The 19,723-nt window shown below is 44.2% G+C and overlaps 1 protein-coding gene across 5 annotated transcripts in view; it reads right to left on the bottom strand.

The window, feature by feature from the left end:
* The window catches only part of MECOM (MDS1 and EVI1 complex locus), a gene marked incomplete at its 5' end in the record, with an annotated part of 343,663 nt that overhangs the window by 18,923 nt on the left and 305,017 nt on the right, over nt 1-19,723 (bottom strand). The window contains 6 exons of one of the 5 annotated variants that reach the window (XM_082003571.1): nt 816-842; nt 3,642-3,729; nt 5,728-7,090; nt 12,930-13,086; nt 14,130-14,277; nt 17,521-17,737. In XM_082003571.1, coding sequence (XP_081859697.1) covers nt 816-842; nt 3,642-3,729; nt 5,728-7,090; nt 12,930-13,086; nt 14,130-14,277; nt 17,521-17,737 — 2,000 coding nt within the window. The remainder of the gene's footprint in view (nt 1-815; nt 843-3,641; nt 3,730-5,727; nt 7,091-12,929; nt 13,087-14,129; nt 14,278-17,520; nt 17,738-19,723) is intronic. The other 4 variants (XM_082003572.1, XM_082003573.1, XM_082003574.1 and 1 more) reach the window with 4 other exon arrangements.

The raw sequence follows: 19,723 nt of genomic DNA, 5'->3' as shown, positions 1-19,723 counted from the left end.
TGAGCCGCGGCCGGCTGGCTCCGGCTCTCTCCTCCGAAGCCCAAAGGTTGGGAAAAAGTCTGGGACAAGTATTTATGGGTTCAGTGCTGCAGCTGAGGAGTCAGCCATGCAAGAGCAAAACACGGTGTTATTTGAGTCGCATCTGCAAAAGCAGTTGCTGTGGCTCTTTTTTTCATGAACAATTTAGATGTATTAAAAATAACGTTTTATAAAAATAGAAGAGCAAGCTCAAATTCATCCCATAGTAATAAAAGCACAGTTTCTGTTCGCGTTAGGGGGACGGTGTAAGTATACACACAGGACAGATTTGACCCAAACAGAGCAAATAAATGGGTGTTTTATTTCTGCTTTAAACACCGCAATGAGCAATTAAGCCCAAAACTTCAAAGCTATTAAAGTGACTTAACTCCCACTGAAGTCAATGCGAGATAGAAACGTGAAGTCCTCTGAGGCTCTGTATTTTAATGTCTCAAATGCAGATTAAATATTTATAACTATTGCAATCTAACAAGATTTCAGCCTGAAAATTTCACTGCAATATCTGAAGGAAATGGCTTGGAACAATTTCAGTTAATATAGATAAAGACTGCATTTTGAAACCTTCACTCAGGTAAAGCTCCCATTGCCTTCACCAAATAAAACCGGCAGGATTAGGTAGGTAAAAATAAAGCCAATTTGACATAAAAGGATATTTATCTGCTACAGCTACAACTGGCATGCTCCGTAATTGAGTGGTAAGTTATCTTTCATATTGTATTTTTCTTATGCAATTTACTTCACAATGATTAAATCAAAAATATAAGCAGTGAACTTACCCAAATTCTTTGATCAGGCAATTGGAACTGGGAGCAAAATTGAAACAAAAACAACACATTATTCCTGCGTTGGAACCCTCATTGCAATCAATCTACTAATTAAGATTTTATTTAAAGATACTAATTAAAATGTTATGCTGGGTATTCTCTCCCTAAAAATGCAATCCTTGTAATGGCAAATTATTGTGAAATACCATTAAATTATGAAATTTTCTTAGCTTTCGGGCCACTGTCACTGGGAAGAATTTGCCCAGGCAGGGACAGGGTAAGGACTGCAGGGTTTCCGTCTTTAATCTCTACTTCAGAAACCTATTTTAAAGTCCATCTGTTAGCTGTCATATTATACAGTTAAAAAAAATAAAGTCTTGCTTCATCAGATGGCAAGTTTCAGAAATAAATTCACCTACAGAAACACAAACTTGTAGGACACAAACAATAATTTTGTTCATATTTTACATAGATAAATCTTGCCAGCAGAAAATGAAAACTTGCGGTACACTCCGCGCCTGTACTTTTACAGGGGTGAACAGGGCTATAAAGGAAAAACAGCTTTTCTGCAAGCCATTCCCCAGCCCTCTATAAACACCGAGCCAAATTCTGCCTTTGCAAACAGGAGACTCCTTTCTATTAAAGTCTGCAAGAAAGCAGATTTTGGCATTTACTTTTTTGACAGGACATGTGATGGTGGATTAGTTTTCTTTTATGATGTATGAAGAGAGCATGTTACACTCGTGACCTGTGTATCCATCCACCTCACACCAAGTTAAAGACGTTATCCCTAGCAGCCAGGTAAGTGATAAAACGAAAGCCAGTTTTTACCATGGATTTTTTTTTTTCTATTGCGCAATGAGAAATGCGGAGGGATGGGTTCAGCAACACGGGTGCACCACTAGCCCTCCCTCCCGCCAGCAGTGCTGGCTCTGCCCCACCTCGGCTGGCCCCGCAGTAGGGAGGTGGCATGTGACACCTCCTGCTCATGCTGACGGACTTGGTGACCGCACTGGGACCTTCCTTGGGCACCACCAATAGATTTAACCAACTCGCCGTGAAAGAACACGAAGGGTGAAATCCCGACATCCCACCCACTAATGGCAAAACACCCAATGTCTCCACTTCACCTGCACGCCGACGACATCCTCGCCTAACTCCCATTAACCCTCCTCCAGTGCCCCACGTAACTCAGTCATGCAACGCTACGTAGAAGAGTATCCAACTCCTTCTCCGCCTACCCCTGCCAAACTCCTCACGGTGCCTTTTACCCAAAGGGCCTCCTTTCCCACCCGCTGACCATGCTACCTACCACCGTCATCAGACCAACCTGTGGCAAAACCTTCAAAGCCCCCTGAATTCAACTTCACTAAACGCCATCAATTTACACCTGCTGAAAAGCTAGCCAGCACTAAGCAAAGTAATGTTGTTGCATCCATCAATACTGTACATAAAATGCCCCAGTTAAATGATTTACTATTAATTTACAGCCTCTTAGCTGCTCTGACAGAATCTCTCATCTGATGGAGAGGAACCTGCCCAGTTTTACACCAGGGGACACAAAGAGGACCGAGCTTCCGTTTCCGTATTTGTGCATTAGTACTATCTGCTACATGGGAATTTTTACTTGTTGCTTTGCAGCTTGGGCAAATAAGGTAACTCAGCAAGAGGTGCTGAGCTGCCATTAAACCCTTTACATTAATACTTAGTAGACCCTTCACTTCCCACAGGCATGGGAACTGGAACAGAGTGTTTTTCTGCACTCTCCACCCATGCCATAGCATTATGTTTGTGCATCTGCAACTATGTACGCCATCAGCTGCTCTTCCCAGTTCTCCGCAAGTCCCGTATTTCAGAACAGGACATTACAACTGCTGTCTTCATTGAAAAAAACAACCCACAAGTGGTGGCAGATTATTGACATGGTTTGCTCAGGAATCAGAGGAAGCTGAATCAGAGACAGCAGCTCCTGGTTGTGTGCTTAAAATACAAGACCCGTATGGGGTGTCATTATTAGGATGAGACAGCCCGTAGTCAGCAAGGGGTTCAAATTTGCAAACACCATAGAGCATTTTATTTCAGGCGTAAGATTTAACCCAAATTTTTAGCAAAATCTCCTTGAGCAAGGAGGGGGAGGACAAAATGAGGGTGCAATGCTGTTGAAGAAAAGTGACATATAGTTTGCATACAGGTAGTCTTGCTATACTACATACACATTGCAGTTGTTATGTGATTTTAGGGACACCCTCCTAAATTTTTGTTATCCAGCGAATAAGCAGCAGGATTATGGCCTATGAACAAGACAGCAGCCCTCTCACATAGCATGTCTTCAGGCATGGAGGAGCAGGGATCCTACAAAGCCACTGCCCACAACAGCTACCTAAGAGAGATGGAGCATTTGCTTATAAGACTTGAAAGCATTGGGTGGAAGGTTTTACCTCTTTTCTGGGGCTCCTTAAATACTGGCAACTGGGATGTTCAGCTTTGCTGGCCTGACTTTGAATCTACATGGTCTCCTTGTAGTCAATATTGACTCCACCGCAACAGAAGACATGGGTAGCTGCAAGTGTTAGTAGCTATGCTACTGGTTTGGAGGAACATGGTTCTAAAACATACATGTAGTTTGAATTTGGCTTCCTCTATAATCAAAACATGTTGTTTCATCTGCAAAACATCAACAAGCTCAGAACAATGCTTATGCTTTTTCACCACAATGGTGCAGCAAAAACTGCGTGTTTTAGGAAATCCAAAAATGACTAAGACTGCATTCATTTCTCTGCACCTGCTTTGAAGCATCAACAGGCTTGTTTACAACGTCAAAACTCCCAAAATACTTACTTGTGGATGAAACAAGAATCCCGGGGAAGGTCTCAAGTATTTCTCTTTTAAAGCTTCCAGTGGGTCAGTTAACTTTCTTTTCTCTACTCTGTAAATGTTAAAATTAGATTTTCTTGTGATGAATTGGTCTCAGATATTAATAATTATACAGCTACTCATGTTTAAAATAGTCAATTATACATCAAGTAGTTTGTTTCTCGGAGATAGTGGTAAAAGATAAGGAAGTACAGTCAGCTCTCGATCCCCGCATACAACTCATTACGGCAGCTGGGGGCTGTGAATCGCCATTGAAGGGAGATCATACCATTTACACAGGAAATAATCCCATTTCAAAAGACCGGTAATAATTATAGTAGGAACCAATGACTAACTACCGAGCACTTTTATGAAGAAATAAGGCAACTGAGTGTGCTCTCCACTCACACGAGAGGAATTCAAGGCCTTGAGCAATGGGTCCTTCTCGTCGGCCCATGTGAGACATCGCGGCCACCATCCTGGAAACCTCTCCTTGCGTGTGGCCATGCACAAGCAGGGAAAGGCAGGCTTGCAGGAACGCACTGGATCTGACGTGCCAGCAGCAAAGGCGGCGATCAACTCATGGGGGCATTTCGGCAGCAAAATGCAGCACGAATAATTGAGAAGCAGTGTGGAAATTTGAGGTTTTTGCTTTTTCTGTTACTGCTGTGTACAGCTTAAGGGACAGATCCTGTTGTCCGTATGTAGATGTAACTCACAGCAAAGGAAGGCTCAGTAACAACTGGCCTCGTGCTACGCTGCCAGAATTTGTACAGATTTCATTGGTTTGTAATGTGGGACCGTAAAACACGGATCATTATTTCCACTGCTTCAGGCATTTAAAATGAATATGACGCAAAGAAAACCTATGGTCTAATACAGATATCAATCTGGCATGAATAAAACCATCTCAGTAAATAGTATCATAACCTGTTTCTTCATAATGCACACCTGTTGTCGCATGCGAGAGCATTCTCCAAAAACTTTGCCCATAGCATTTCTTTTTCAGATAAAGTAATAAATTAACATCATTTACATAGCAGTAACTTTTTTTTTTTAACAATAGGCTGTAAAATCAGTCATTTATATTACAGACAAATATTTTTATGGCTAATATTTCTCTAAACTAATTTAGATGCATGACTTTGGCTGGTTACAGATACACGAGCAGAAAGGCAAAGGGCAAAGAGGGGCTGATGTACACGGGATGCAGGTGAAATCCAGACCCCCGTAAGATCCATCTCTGGGAAACACCGAGGGGTCAGGATTTTACCACTGGTTTTTAAAATCTCAGCTCACAGACAGTGTCTGCTTGTGCACCCATTGAAGCCAACGACAAGGCTCCCATGGATTCCACAAGGTAGGTCAGATGAACTAGCCCACTGGCTATAGGCTTTGTACACACAAGGACACTGCACCTTCAATTATATTAATGAATGCCTGCAGAAATCAACCCATTGCTCAAATAACAGTAAAAAAAGGGCAGAAATCACTCTCAAATTCCATACTCTTTATACACCTTGGGACAAATTTGCTTCTTTGTTGTACTTATGAGACACTTCTATTTAATTCAGGAGGAGCTAGAAGGGTGGTGTACAGCTGGCACCCCGGGGAGATGCACTGTCATTTCCAGGGGAAGGCAAAGGGCAGCCAAGGCCAGTGGGCAGCATTTTGGAAGAAAAGGAATTTGGGGCAAACCAGTGATGTCAAATACACAGTAAACACACAAACATTTGATACTGATGCCAACTCGTTTCTGGGTAGGAGAATATATCCAATTTCTACGTGTCAAGCTACACAGGTTAAACCAATGACCCACAGCAACGAGGGCAGTCATGAAGACTTGCTAATTGCGGCATTACCGGACCCGTGGTTTGCTCTGAGCAGCTCGGATTTGAGGTGGGGTGCGCAGGTCAGCGTGCAGCCCCGGCCACCCCAAGCCCCGCTGGTGGGATGACATCTGCAGGGATGGTGGGTGGGAATGGGGCTGTCCTGCATCTGCGGGCAGGTGGCCCTGGCAGACCTAACTGCTGTACCAAAGGATGCCGAAAGGCAGCAGATAGTCCGTTACCTGTAAATGGGATCCATAAAGAACGGGGTGGGCCTGGCATGCTGCAAGGAGGACTCCGAAGCTTTCCTTTGCTCAAGGTCCCCTCCTTTCTTTTCTCCAAAGACGTGGTTTTTCCGAGGCTCGGCTTGTTTTGTGCCGCTGGCTCGACTTCTGCTGCCCATGCTGAGATCTAGAGGCTGGTCCTGGCTTGCCGCAGAGGGGGCTGCTGGCTTTGAGGGTATGGGAGTAAGTGGCTTCTCCTCCTTACGCTTTATGGTGAGGTCAAAGGGAGACTCAGAGCTTCCCTTTGGGATCTTCTTTATTTCACTGGGTGATTGGGGCTCCACTTTCAAGGGTAACGGTCTCAAGTCTCTATCAGGAAATGGATACATTGATTGAGAGAATGCTGGAAAAAACGGGAGGGGAAACATGGAAGGGTAAGGTAAGGCTCCGACTTTTTTGTCTTGCAGCCCCACAAGTCCTGTTGAACCAAAGTACTTTTCAGCAATAGAGGCAATAGCCTTTATAGAATCATTCACTGCTCCTGACACCGCAGTCTGCTCCTCTAAGGATGGTGAGAAAATGGAATGATTGCTGTGGTCTTTCTTATTATTTATTGAAGCCAGGCTCTGCAGAGAGCTTACTTTGTCTTTGAACATTTTACCATTTTCTTTAAATTTCTCTTTCTCACTTTCAATGTCACTTTCCAGATCAGAGCCCGAGGTGGTTTCCAGGTCACTGCCACTGGGGGTACTGACATCGTCAAGGTCAAGGTCACTACTCTCTGACTGGTCACTGAGTTTCTCATGCGGCCTCTCTTCAGAGGACCTCTCTGGTTGAAGCTCCACTGGCTTATTCTCCCCTACTGATGGTTGCTTATTTAGTGCCTTCAAAATATCCTGGGTGGCTGGCAGTATCTGAGGATTTGTCATGAGGGGACTTTGACTTTTGTTTGTCTGATCTGCGCTCGGTAGTCCTTTAACAGGAGAACTAGTAGGTAGCAAAGGTGGCCTGTGGTACAAGCCTGAAGGAAACAGACCAGGGAAGCTAAAAGAAAATCCAGGAGCTGTTGGAAAGGTAAGACCAGCAGGATGCCTATTGGCTCCAAAATAGTCAGCAAGGCCCGGATTTGCATGATTCATATTAACCATGGACGTTTTATCCATAGCTGGGGTTCCAGGAAGTGAAATGCCTTGGCCAAAAAATCCTCCTGCTGCAAAATGGTTCTTGCCCTCACAAAATCTCCTGTGTTTATTTAAGGAAGACGTAGTGCTGAACATTTGTCCACAGTCTTTGCACTTGATTTGGGTTCTGCAATCAGCATGCATGCGCTTATGACGACAAAGGTTTGAAAACTGAGTATAGGATTTATGGCAGACCTCACCTGTATGTAAACAACAACAACAACACATCTCAGGCTTTATGGTAATTGCCCCCACCCTCAAACTTTTGCAAATAACACCACTTTTTTACCCGCCAAATGTCAATTAGGAAGTCATAAGGAGAAGTCTGGGTGCACAAATGTACGAAAAGCTCTTGTACTCTTCCAAAGCAAGGCATCCAAGCAGACAAATGTCTAAAGACAGCACCAAAACCCGCTCCAACAAACCAGCAAGGGTCTGAAATCACTAAAAGACAAAGTTTCCTGGTTTGCTCTTTGTATTGCATAGAGTTGCATACTCGGTACCGTTATTCCGTATTGCATTAGCACCCAGTGCCCCACCAAGAGCTCAGCGCTGTAACACCATATGAACCCACAGTGCTCCTGCGTCAGCGAGCACTCGTGTCTTCAAATGAAATCCATTTATGTCACTATTCACAGTGGAAAGTTAGTCATTAAAATAAGTATTTGCAGGACCAGGCAGGAGACAGACAGATCTGCCTCACAGAGCTTTCAATCTGCAAGACCACAAGGATATGAAAGAGGTGAAGGAGGAGACAACCAGGTATTTCCAAGTGCGTAACCTTATTAAGAAACAACATTTTTTTCTACTTACACTTAGGAAGTTAATCTCATGACAGTCTAGGCTAGAGCCTGAGTAACCTCAGTCTAGTACTCTCACATGTCCAAAGCATTTCTATTTGTGTAATGCATGCAGTCCCTACAGGTGCCTGGGATGCTGTGACTCTAACTTCCACATCTTAGTAACTTTACTAGTCTTAATATTGCTTACTTGTCTCTTGCACATAAAAAAATACATTATATTTCAACAACAATTTCCTTTAAGAATGCAGCTGTATTTATTTGTATGTTTCATGCTCAAAACAGCTCGATGGATTTCCTTTCAAACTCCTCTGGGATGAGAATAGCTTCAGCCTCACAAAAGAAGCACTTGGAGAAAGCCTGAAACCACGGAGGGGAGAAGGTCTACCTTGAGCTCAGGGGCCTGATCTAGCCTGTGACACCTCGCACGTCGGCGCACGCCTTCCAGCAACCATTTTCAGTAGCAAGAGGCTGAAAGTGGTCCCGGTGGTGGAGAACGAGACACTATAAAAAGTATATCATGCCGTTGAAGCGAATGGGATTTTGCTGGTCCCTAATTTTCTGGCTGCTACAAACCTTAGGGAGCAAATTGGGGCAGTAACCAAGTTATAGGTCCATAAGTTAAAATGTGGTTTGGAAGAGGATAATGCTCAGCTCTCCAGTGCCTTTTTATGTCCCCTTTTGTCATCCTTTGGACAAGCCGGGGCATCGGGCAAGTCCCAAGGCTGCGCTATGTCTTGTGCTCTTCATTATGCTAAAATTTTTCCATACTTCTGCACTACCTTGCTTCTAACACTATCAGCTCCAGCCTTGTTTAAAAACAAGGCAACAGCATTATCAGTAAGCAGTGTTAACCCTCTGTAATAAATCCTTTTTTTTTTTTTTTCTCCAGGCAGGAAAAAGCATGTGGCCACTTTATTTTTATTTAATTTGTGTTATATCATATGCTCTCATCTTTCACACATCAAAGCCACACAACAATACACATTGTGTATTCTGAGGCCTTTCTAACAATCATTTTCATGATTTGAGACAGACTGACATAATTTACAATGGCTCTATTTTAAGCTTGCAAAGGAAACTGAATTGAATGTATCCCATCCTGCACTCTTGGTTCCCATGAACTGCAATCACGTCCTCTAACTTCCACTCGCACCGGGGCCCGCGCTAACCTTCCTGCTCCTCTAAATCTCTGCCCTTGAGAAACTTGACCACTTGTTGTCATCTCTTAACTGTTTACCTCTTCAGCAGGCTGCTTCATATCTCAGCAACAATGCTCCTATTGTTCGAGGGCCTGATCCTGCCTGATCCACCCTGTTTTCCCTGTTCACATCCCATTGACATCCCCGGGACAATTCGTGGGGCAAAGAGTGCAGAATTGGGCCCAAACACAGGAAATTTGCAATGCGGTAATTCAGGAAGAATGTTTGTTGCTGTGTATCAGTTACTGTTCCTGCTGGAAATCTTCATTCACAAGGAAAGACAAGAAAGAAAAGAGAGAAAATTAAAAAAAAAAAAAAGAAAAAGAAAGAAGAAAAAAGATGGAACAGAAAGGAAAAAGAGAGACAAGAAGCAAGAGAAGAAGAGAAGAGAAGAGAAGAGAAGAGAAGAGAAGAGAAGAGAAGAGAAGAGAAGAGAAGAGAAGAGAAGAGAAGAGAAGAGAAGAGAAGAGAAGAGAAGAGAAGAGAAGAGAGAAAAGAGAAGAGAAAAGATTATTCTAGTACCTTGAAAATGCTTGATTTTCTGTGGATAAGTACTTTCTGCTTCTTTTTTGGGAAAATATTTTATTTGCCTATTTAACATAGAACTATTTGTGATTTATTTGTTGCAGTATGAAGCTCTGATTTTTCTGCTATTTTTTCATATTTTTAGCCTAACTGCAGGCATAAGGTTCCCGCTCCCACAAACAAGTCACCTCCATACTTCATGGTACAGAATCAGGCCCCTTACCTTCACTGCTGCGGTCCTACACAAAAAGCTCCCCCTGCTCCCATCATGTTGATCATGCAAACCAAAATTAAACTGGCCAAAATGGTGACTCGAGTGACATATCTATAGGTTTGCACAAGCTTCACCTTGGCTGTTAATGGGCTAACTCCTCTCCTTGTGTAAAGCAGGATAACTCTATCAACACTGACAGAGTTATGCCTAACGTATAGCAGCAGAGCATCAGACCGTATATATTTTTCCAGAAAAAAAAAATCCAATGCAACATTTACAAGGCTAGGCTAATGGGTAATTAAAAACAAATCATGTTTTGTGAACTTTTCATTTTCTACCAGGTTGTGTTAAGGGCCTGCTTCTTATTCACATGACTGTATTAAATATAACGTTTCACTCGCGTAGGCTAGAGTGGCAAGCGGGTGAAAAGGGATGTATTGGCACAGATTTGGTCTTCCTAAAGTTGGGAAGGTCTCCCTTAAAGAACATCAATACATTATTAATTATTGTTCTCCATTAATATATTCAAAAGTCAACAGAACCAAAAAATAGCCTACTCTGGAGAAAAGCAAAAATACACACTTACAATTGAGAGATATCCTTACAAACTATTAAGGGAGATGCAAATTAATAATTTGACTAAATATATGTTATCTCAGTTTTAAAACTAAATTAAACCAATCATGGCAATACCATTAAAATATGTAAATATTTATTATTATAATCTCAATGAAACAATTAATAGCTGGACTGAGGACTTTACCTTTTTGAGCATAGAAGTTATTTAAAACTATTTCATGAGGTGCTGCTTGCTCAAGGTGCCTCTTGCATTTAACAGCCAGGCTATTCAATCCACAGGTTCTCAAGGTTGGCGATGAAATTTTGGGCCCAGGTCCAAAGCCCTTAGTCCCCAGAGCAGTCTTACTGCGGGGTACCGCTGCCTGAAGCCTGGGCATAACACGGCATCAGCGAAGCGCTCACCCAGTGCCCCGCTGATTTTGGAGGAGACTCTGTGTCTAAACTGATTGCAGCACCCCGACCTCCACGGGTATTCCCGGGTGCCAGGACCCCTCAGATAAGTTCGTGTTACAAGATCTACCTCCTTTTCATCACATGGCTTTTCTTTCCAAGTAAAGCTTTGCCTAAACTTTGGTAGATGGGGGACAGTTATCAACTTTAATTGCTTCCATGTATCAAAGCAACAGAAGCTGGGTTTGATTTCTCCTATTACACCTTATTACACCCTTTAAATCTCAGTGCCATACTTTTAAGCAACTAACTTGTAAGGGAAGCTTCCCTCCTTGCAGCTTTTATTGCTCTACAGATCCCAGGTTTAACACAAACTCCCCGTCTGGCTCCCAAATTGCAAAAATTCATCTCATGCCTACACACACTCTGTACCGCGATTGTCTCTGGACCCCAAATCAGCCAGCAGTTAAGTTTGCATATTTTCTGCTTATTAAAAAAATTACTGTTAAGTACTATTTTGAATATGTTCAGTCTATTATGGCATGTGGTTTCTATTTGGAGAGGCTGGAGATTTTGCGAAGGCAGTGAGTAATTACCTTAGTGTTGGTGAGTTTTCACTCAAGCTTGGGCGGTGTACTGTAATAAGAGACAGTTGCCATAAACAGACTGGTACGAGTAAATCATGGTGTGTGGCCTTCTGGTGGAAAACAGATATCTCCTTTAGGTGACCCTACCTCCCTCCCATCGCTCAGCAAAGCCTACCAAACATGTGGTCTCCAAACCCTTTTGTTCTGCAATTACACGGCTGTTATTCATAGGTTGCTCAATGGGTTTTCACCCCTCACACTGTACCTATGAAGAACACCGGTTGCTGTTTTGATTTATTAGAATAAATAGTAACAATGAGCATTTGAGAGATTATTTCAGTTATGAGAGGTGCCACTTATAGACTTTTATATACTGCATTGCAACAGGACCACCTGAAGACCTACCTAGCCAGAAGTTACTGTTTTGTAATAATTATAATCTTTAAGTGCAATTACTTAACATGTAATCAGGTTTAAAAATTATTAGTGATATTTATTATTGGATCTAGTTATTCATCCTCTCATTGAAGAAGCCCAAACCGAAAGCGTTATCTAACCCAATGGCAGATACATAGATTTCACACAAATGAGTCTTTCAAGCCAATACTCCTCGAGGAATTATCTTAGCGTGTGGCCGCCGCTTTGTCCGGATGTAGCGTTGATATTTTGGTAAATTATTGGTGAGAGCCGCAAAAGATTAAGAAGTTTAGCGGACAGGTAGGGGAGGTGGTCACAAAGTGCCTTTCAAGCCACAGCAGGGGCCTGAAAAGACTGTGGTGGAGATGAGCACTACCAAGAACAATATTCTTAAATATTTTCTGCCTCTGCTTCCCTGGTGTAGGGGAGAGAAAGCAACCTGCAGCATTACCATGCACCCAGCTTCCCCACCTCCTAGCAGGATCTGGCTCGGCAGCAAACACAACCCGTGAGACTGTGAGGATCCGATTTATAGCCCAGTATCGAGTCAGGCCCACGTACGAGGCAAGTTTTATTGCTGGAGCAGCTGTTGGCGAAGATCTAATAGCTCAACTCAATACTTAAATTTGGGGCATGCAAAGGAGCCCCAAGGAGGGTGGCAAGCTCCTCCGGCCGGAATTCACTGCCTCGAAGGTTTATTTTCCAACTCCAGCAAAAGTCACAGCATTTGCTGTGGGGACTCTGTGGCCCAGAATTAACCCCTAAAGCAAAGCAGCCTTGCAGATACCGCTGGCTCTGCCTAATTCCCGGCGTCTCCCGACTGCGGCGGCAGCCGCCGCCACCCTCCCCTGCCCACCCCGGCGCTGCCGCCTCCCGCCCTGCGCCAGCGCTGCCCTGCGCCGCGGGGCCGGATCCAGCACCGGGCGCAGCACGGGGGCGGCGGAGGAGGAGGAGGAGGAGCGGGAAGGAGAGCAGCCAGCTCGGAGCGGTGCAACGCAACGAGGCTGCAGCCGCCGAGCCTGGCACGGCTCCTTCTCGCTAAATCCCGCTCCCCACTTGCTCTTTGCATCTGTGCATGGAAAAATATCCCAGGGACAACAGGTACATTTATACAGCATACAGTGTCTGCCTGAAAAGGAAAACCGCATGAAAATAGTGCTTTGCATTGGACTACGAATTACCCGGTACTCCTCTAATAACTCACAGCCCCCGTGAAGCCAGCGGGAAATTCAAAGGGAGCTCAACACAACCTCCTGCTTCCAGATTACGCTGCTTTTCGACAAAAGAAATAACACTTAGCCAAAGACGTTTAGTTGAAGACTTACATATAAAAGGTTTGACACTGCTGTGGATGTGTTTATGTTGTTTGAGGCCTGAAGAAGTGGCAAAGGTTTTGCCACACTCTGGACAAGCGTGAGCACGAGCCCCAACATGCTGGGAACGAATATGCCTCTGAAGGTTGCTGGGGTCCGTGAAAACCTGCTAGGAAATGAGTACTGATTAACCAAGCAACTTAACTGCGGAAGAAGCCAGTTATTACAAAAGTCTTTTAAAATTCAGACCTTGGAGCTATTTGGGAGTATTTAAGATTAAAAACCGTGGCCGCATCGCAGCCTCGCTAAGGGCATCACTGGGAGCTGTGCCTGCAGGACGGGGCCTCAGTTTCCCCGGATCAGCCGAGTATTTGGTGGATTTGTTAACCCCTTCGCAGCCGCCGCAGCAGATGCGTTTGACCCTGCCATTAGAAATGTTTGCTTTTGAGGTCAGGGACTTCATAGAAAATGAGTCAAAATGTGGCCGCTTGAAACCTCAAAGCATTACTGCAATAGAAATACTTCACAGTGACAACTGCGTGCGTGACTAAGAAATCCTGCACGCAGTCCCAGCACCCAGGGCTTGGTCGCATCTTACAAGTGTCAGCTCAATATAAAATTCCCCACTGTTGCAGCAAATCTACTTACAAATGAGAAAGTCCTCATGCAAAAGGCCCCAGCTTTGGGAATCTGACAAAAAACAACGCAGAGCACCACATCCTACACAAACAATCTACACAGCAAGCCCGCTGCTGGGAAGCGACAGAGATGCTCTAGAGGTGAGATAGCTGCGCTCACGTAGCGCAGCCGGGGCCCATCGCTATTGCTTATTTTGAGTTATGCTGCAGTAGTGTCCTGAAGTGTCTGGTCCCAACGGCGGGCACACAGCCCAGGGAACCCTTCCGCCCTGCATCTCCGGGGGGCTTCTTGCCCCGCAATGATCCTCTTGCACCCCACCAGCCCGCACAAGGCGCTCAGGGATGCTTGGCATCCTGCATCAGCGCTCATTTCAGACTCCACAGCTATTTCCAAATCAAAAGGGGTAGAAAAAGAATACATTTATAAAGTAGAAGTGTAAACCCTTGAGAAACTGTCCGGAGCATGGCAGAAGCCCTATGCCCTCCCGCAACCCGGCCCCGGGCATCCCCACTTCCACGCTCCCGTGCATCCAGCAGCACAAGAAGCACCCGGCAGCATACAAATTCACTGTACCTTGGCACAGTTTTCACACTCATAGTGCTTCCCACTGTCGTGCGACATTTGGTGACGTATCAAGTTGGACTTCCAGTTAAAAGCTTTGGGGCACTGGTCACACTTGTACTCCCTCTCCTCGCTGTGGGACAGCATGTGCTTCTCCAGGCTGCGGAAACAGGAACAGGGCTCAGTGAGGTCCCACACGCACGTGGGTTTATCAGCCGTTTATAGGAAGAGGAGACAGCAGAGCACATCATTACAGCAAATAAAATAAAAAAAAGGCCCAAAGGCCCAATCCTGACAGACCCAAGCCCTTTGAGTGCCAAACTCACCCCAGCCGGGAGGCAGCACATCCTCCTCCCTACCACAATAACACATCCTCTCGTGTTTTGCCAGACCACTTGCAAATGCTCCAGGAGATGCTGCTGCTGTTGCTCCCTAAGGAGATTATTTCATATCCCTCTCAGTATTTCACTTTGGTAATTCTCCCCTGCAGTCTGAATTATTTCTATCTTATGACTTTCCCTCTAAACACACCTTGGATCCCACCACCTGTCATTAACTCCACTCCTTCGATTGGAGTCAATTTTTCTTACAAGCAGGAACAGATAAGGAATAACTCCACTGGAGTAAGACAGGATGAGCAGGAGAAGCCTCTAAATACGGTACACTATGACTGACACTATACTTGGTTATTATTAACTGCGTTCAATTGCATAGCTGTTTATTCATTCATTTCTCAGTAGTTTATTCAGTCTATTAGTAGGGTATTCCGTCTCCACCTAATTTCTGTTGCACATCTCTGAATTCATTTTCATCTGAATTTTCTGAATTCTTGGTTTATTACTCATTTGTAGCAAATATATATTTTTAAACACCTGTATTGCTTGGTCACGTACAGAGCTGTAACTCACACTATCGCTTAAGGAAATATTACTATATAATGTAAGAGTGGATTCACAGAAAAAGCCATTGGAAATGGGGATTTTTAGCCTGGGATGCCAAACCGGATCAATGAATCTTCACGTGAAGCTCCCACTGATCTCTGCTGAATTAGTGGACAAAACGTGCTGGGTTTACAGGCTCGTTTGGGTTGTGCAGCCCAAATAACAACCTCCATTCTCAGCCACAGGTAATGGAAATGCTTTCACCCTGCAGAGGCTCTTTACTTTTACCCTTCTCTGTCTCCTTCCTTCAGGGGGGAAAAAATAATTCTGGCTTTCCCTCCTAATACTTCTACAACAGTCAACTCTCCATCCTGCACTGGTAAAGAGATTTGCCGTAAGACCTGGAGAGACTCTTGTCCCCAGCTCGGGCACCAGCTCCCGGATGCCTGCCGCAGCTACGTGATCTGCCGTCAGCGCCGGGCAGTCCCGGCCCCCCAGATCTCCATCCTCCTGCTCAGCTCTTTCTCCATTTAATTATGCCCACCCTCAAGCATGGCTCATTCGGGCTTTTTGTTTTATATAATCTGGATAGAGCACACTTTGATACTTTTTTTGCTGTGACCTGTCTTTGTGGTGTATTAGCCTTTCAATAATTCAAGAGTTCGGAGAATGACTGCATTCTCTCTCATTTTTCACTCTTTCTCACAGTACTGCCCATCTATTTATGATTACTCGTTCTTTGTTTTCTGCCCTTTCTCTTCAATATTTAATACTTTAAGCTAAATTTACATTTCCTCAATGATTCCCATATGTTAGATATCATCCTCTGGTTCGCAGGCAGAAAAGAACTTTAACACCAAATAACTCAGAACGTGGAAAAACATTGCAGTCCAGACTCCTGCCTCACCCACACTGCTGCAACCTTTTCGACTTGCTCTACCTACATCAGCACCTTCGAATCAATCACTCAGATCGAAAATTAGGCACATGCAGCCACAAACTGCTCACCACCAGCCAGTGAATAAGACCTCGTGCCTGCACAAATTCCCACGCAGCAGGGTTGACCTAGTACGCGGGGAGCAATGTTTGGCACATCATGTTTTAATTTCGGTGCCATTAATTTTGCGGAAGCATAAGGATCGGGTCATACGATACGCTGATCTGAGACCCCCCCCCCAAGCTACCCCCACTCCGTCCAGAGGAGCTGAGGAGCATCTGTGTTTTGGGAGAGAGGGCTCCATCCTGCAGAACCAGCACCTGAAGCACCCAGGAGCAGCTGTCCAAAGCGGCTAACCCTAGATGTGTACAAAATCCATGCTAACCTCTGACAGACACCACAACCTCCTGAACCACGGGCTAGTAAAGATTTCTACGAAAAATATGAACCCACAAAATACTCTAAATTGACAAGTCAATAATTTAAGGGGCATATGATTATTAAGCAATGCAAATAAACACACTGCTGTCCTTAAAAGGGCTGTTAACAGTCACGTAGGTTGTGCCCACGCAACGTGGAAAGGAAAGAAGACACTGCGGGAGCTGTGCTACAGACTCCAGCTGAAAGCAAGAGATACTGGCCCAGGTCTGCTGCTGCTATAAACCAGCTTCCAAAGAAATGCGCAGCCTCATCACAGTGGAGGATCTGGCCCAGGATTTTGCTATTGAGATATCTCAGCATTACTGTCAAATGTTGGCTGAGGTCAACCTTCCCCGGTCCTGAAAGCATTACGATGTGAATCTGCGAGGGATGTGCTGCAGAAGCTCCCCTGTACTCTCAAGATCTTGCAGTAATTTGCAAAATTTGCAGTAATGTGCACCACCATACAGTATTTTAAGTAGCTACAAAAACAATGGTAACAGGAAATGTGTAAGTGATCTTCAGCATGTAAAAGTCATACTTTCTATTTACATTCTATGCATATTTCAGGTACATATGCACACGGGCCTACCTGCTTAAACAGACATATATATATATATTATATATATATATATATATGAAAAAGATGAACCCCGGTGTTTCAAGTCAGTATGGCTATAAATATATATTAACATATAGGCATATATACATTAACATCAAGAACTTGCCTCTAACTAGTGTGGCTTGTTTGCAAAGACAGAATCGGTAACCTCAGTGAATGCCACTCAGAGAAGTTCTAAGTTATGTCTACCTAAAAATAAGAAGCCCGCACCTTAGTTGAGCCGAACTATAATCACTCCTCTGATTTCACTGCAACCAGCCCAATTCATGCCAGCTAAAGGTCTGATTATTAGAAGATCCAGTTCTTAATCTGAGATCCCCACTAAGGACTTCAGTACAAGGATGAAATTTCTCATTTATTGAGAGTCCATTGCTTTCTACGCTGTAAAACACCAACCAGCACAGCAGTCTTATTCATCTTCATCCTTGGTTTGTATAGAAGATGAAGGTATCAGATTCTGCCCTGGCTGATGCCTTGCATGATCCGACTGAAGCCATTATAGAATTTGCCTCATTCAATCACGTTTTAAGCATCTAATCCTACCTTTGTAAGTCTGGGAAGACTTGATCACACTCTTTACACTCCTGGATTTCATGCACATCCTGAAGGTCATTCTCATTCTCAAGCTTTTTCTGGAAGTCCTCCTCCACCATGGAGAAGGCGGAGTGAGGTGTGCTGCAAGGGAATTTCTGGTGGTCTACAAGCTCAGCTTTGGACTCAAAGAGCTGGTCGCAGTCCTCGCAGCGATACTGGCGCTCCTCTGGAAGACAAAGGGATTGGGGACAGGGAGACTGCATCAGTTTTCAGCCATTTTTAACTACCATCCCATCAGGAGTTTGATGCCGGTGTGGTTAAACAAATGGCTATTCAGTGAAAAAGAGAAGAACCTCAAAAGAAACAAAGATGCCTTAGAATGCTTTATAATAATGGTTTAATTTTACAATATATGACAGTGCAATACTACCTGTTAATTGCCTGGGTGACATCTGATAGGGATCCCTAACACTGGCTTAGGACAAAAGTCAGCGTGTTTGTATACTATCCTAAATGAGGATATACAGGGTCTAAGGGGGATATCCAGTGGAGGCTGCCAGTCTCCGCACTTCTGAATGAAGGAGACTGACTTAGACACGAACATCAGCATCTAATACGGAGTTTTTAAAAGTCTACTCATCTCCATTAGAGTCCTTTTGCAGCACCCAAGCCTGTTCAAAGTAAGCCAAAGACACATGAAGTTGGGGTAATGAAGACAGGGGACCTCGTTTTAAATTCCATAAAATTGGTCACAACATGTCTCTGACTAAAGACGAGTTTAGAAGATCACTACAGTGTCACTTTAGAGTCAACATTGCATTCCATTAATTAGTAATCCCTGCAAAAGAATACATTAGCTAAAGAACATGCCAAAAAGCAAACTGGGAGAAGAGCATCCCATTATATTTTTTTCTGCTGGATTTTCTACTGATGGTCCGTACGAGGAGCCAAAACTGGTTTGGTTCCAGTGTTACCTGCCCTGCAGATATAAATGCCCTGGGCCTCTGAGTCAGAAAGGCTCTGAGGAATCTGGTTGAAATCTCAAATGTATGTAGTTGGTTGCTACTTGGCAGTTGAGTTGCTCCAGAGAAAGCATCATAGGGCTCTCTTGTCCGCTGTCCACATGCAATATGTTGGCTCCGACTGCTTCTAAATTGTCCCTGTGGGACATATACCTGCTTGTGACTGCGGAGATTTCCTCTGATGTAATTTATGCAATAGCTACTTGACTATAGGCACTAGGCATGGAAAACAGTATGCTTGAAAAGGGGGACATCTTTAGCAATAACTAAACAAAATAAAGACTATGGGAAAAAAACCAAACACAAAACCAAATCAGAATGTATGAATAATCCCCACCTTTTTCTTAAGAGAACAAAAGAGACTGCTCTAAGTGTACAGGCAGTTAGAAGAAAGTGCAGCCCTTGATACCTCCTGCCCTGGGAAAACCCCTGTGTACTGTCCCTGAACCCCTGAGAATTTCTAAAATGTCTACATTAGCATAAACTGCAACCTGATGGGCATCAAGCAGATAACCTACACGCAGTCCCCGCTGTGGCTGTATAACACACTGCCCGATGGGCAGCAGAGCCAAAGGAGCTTTAGGAGGTGGGAGACAAATCCGAGCTCAGGAGTTTCAGACCCAGAATCTGTGCGTCCGATGAGTAACGGATGAGTGCGAGGAGGAAGAATGGCTCAAATGTTCTCACAAGTGACAGCAACATCAACAACCTGAGATTTTCTCTTTTCAAGACGGCAGAATAACAGTTGTTTGGCTAAGTGACAAAAAACCCCCAATAATCAAGAGCCATACAGGTCCTGCAGGAGCCGCACAGCCTAGAGATAAGGACATGGACTCTTGTTCTCCTTTTGCAGTACCCTCAAGATGATCCAGTTTCAATCTCAAAGCCTTACTACTGCCCTCAGTTACATCTGCAGACCTCTGTTTCTGCCAGGGAGGTTCGAGTAAGCGAGGGTAAAACCTGAACGACATTAGGACCTGCAGGGATGCAATGCTGAGAAATATCAACTGTGCAAACTAGCGCTCGCCAGATTAGCAGGGAGAAAATGCAACATCGAACAAAGCGACGTTCAGTTGCATTCAAAGGCAACACTGAATGAAGCTACGCTCCTGCTTAGACCAGGTTGGAGTGATGAAGAAAATAAACAGAGCACCCCCAATGCCAGCATTGGCGTCGCTTTGAGAGCAGAC

The sequence above is a fragment of the Phaethon aethereus genome (assembly GCF_964289735.1).
Source record: "Phaethon aethereus genome assembly, chromosome: 9".
Taxonomy (NCBI): domain Eukaryota; kingdom Metazoa; phylum Chordata; class Aves; order Phaethontiformes; family Phaethontidae; genus Phaethon; species Phaethon aethereus.
Note: the sequence above shows the minus strand (reverse complement) of the source record. Positions and strands in the feature narration are given on the sequence as shown.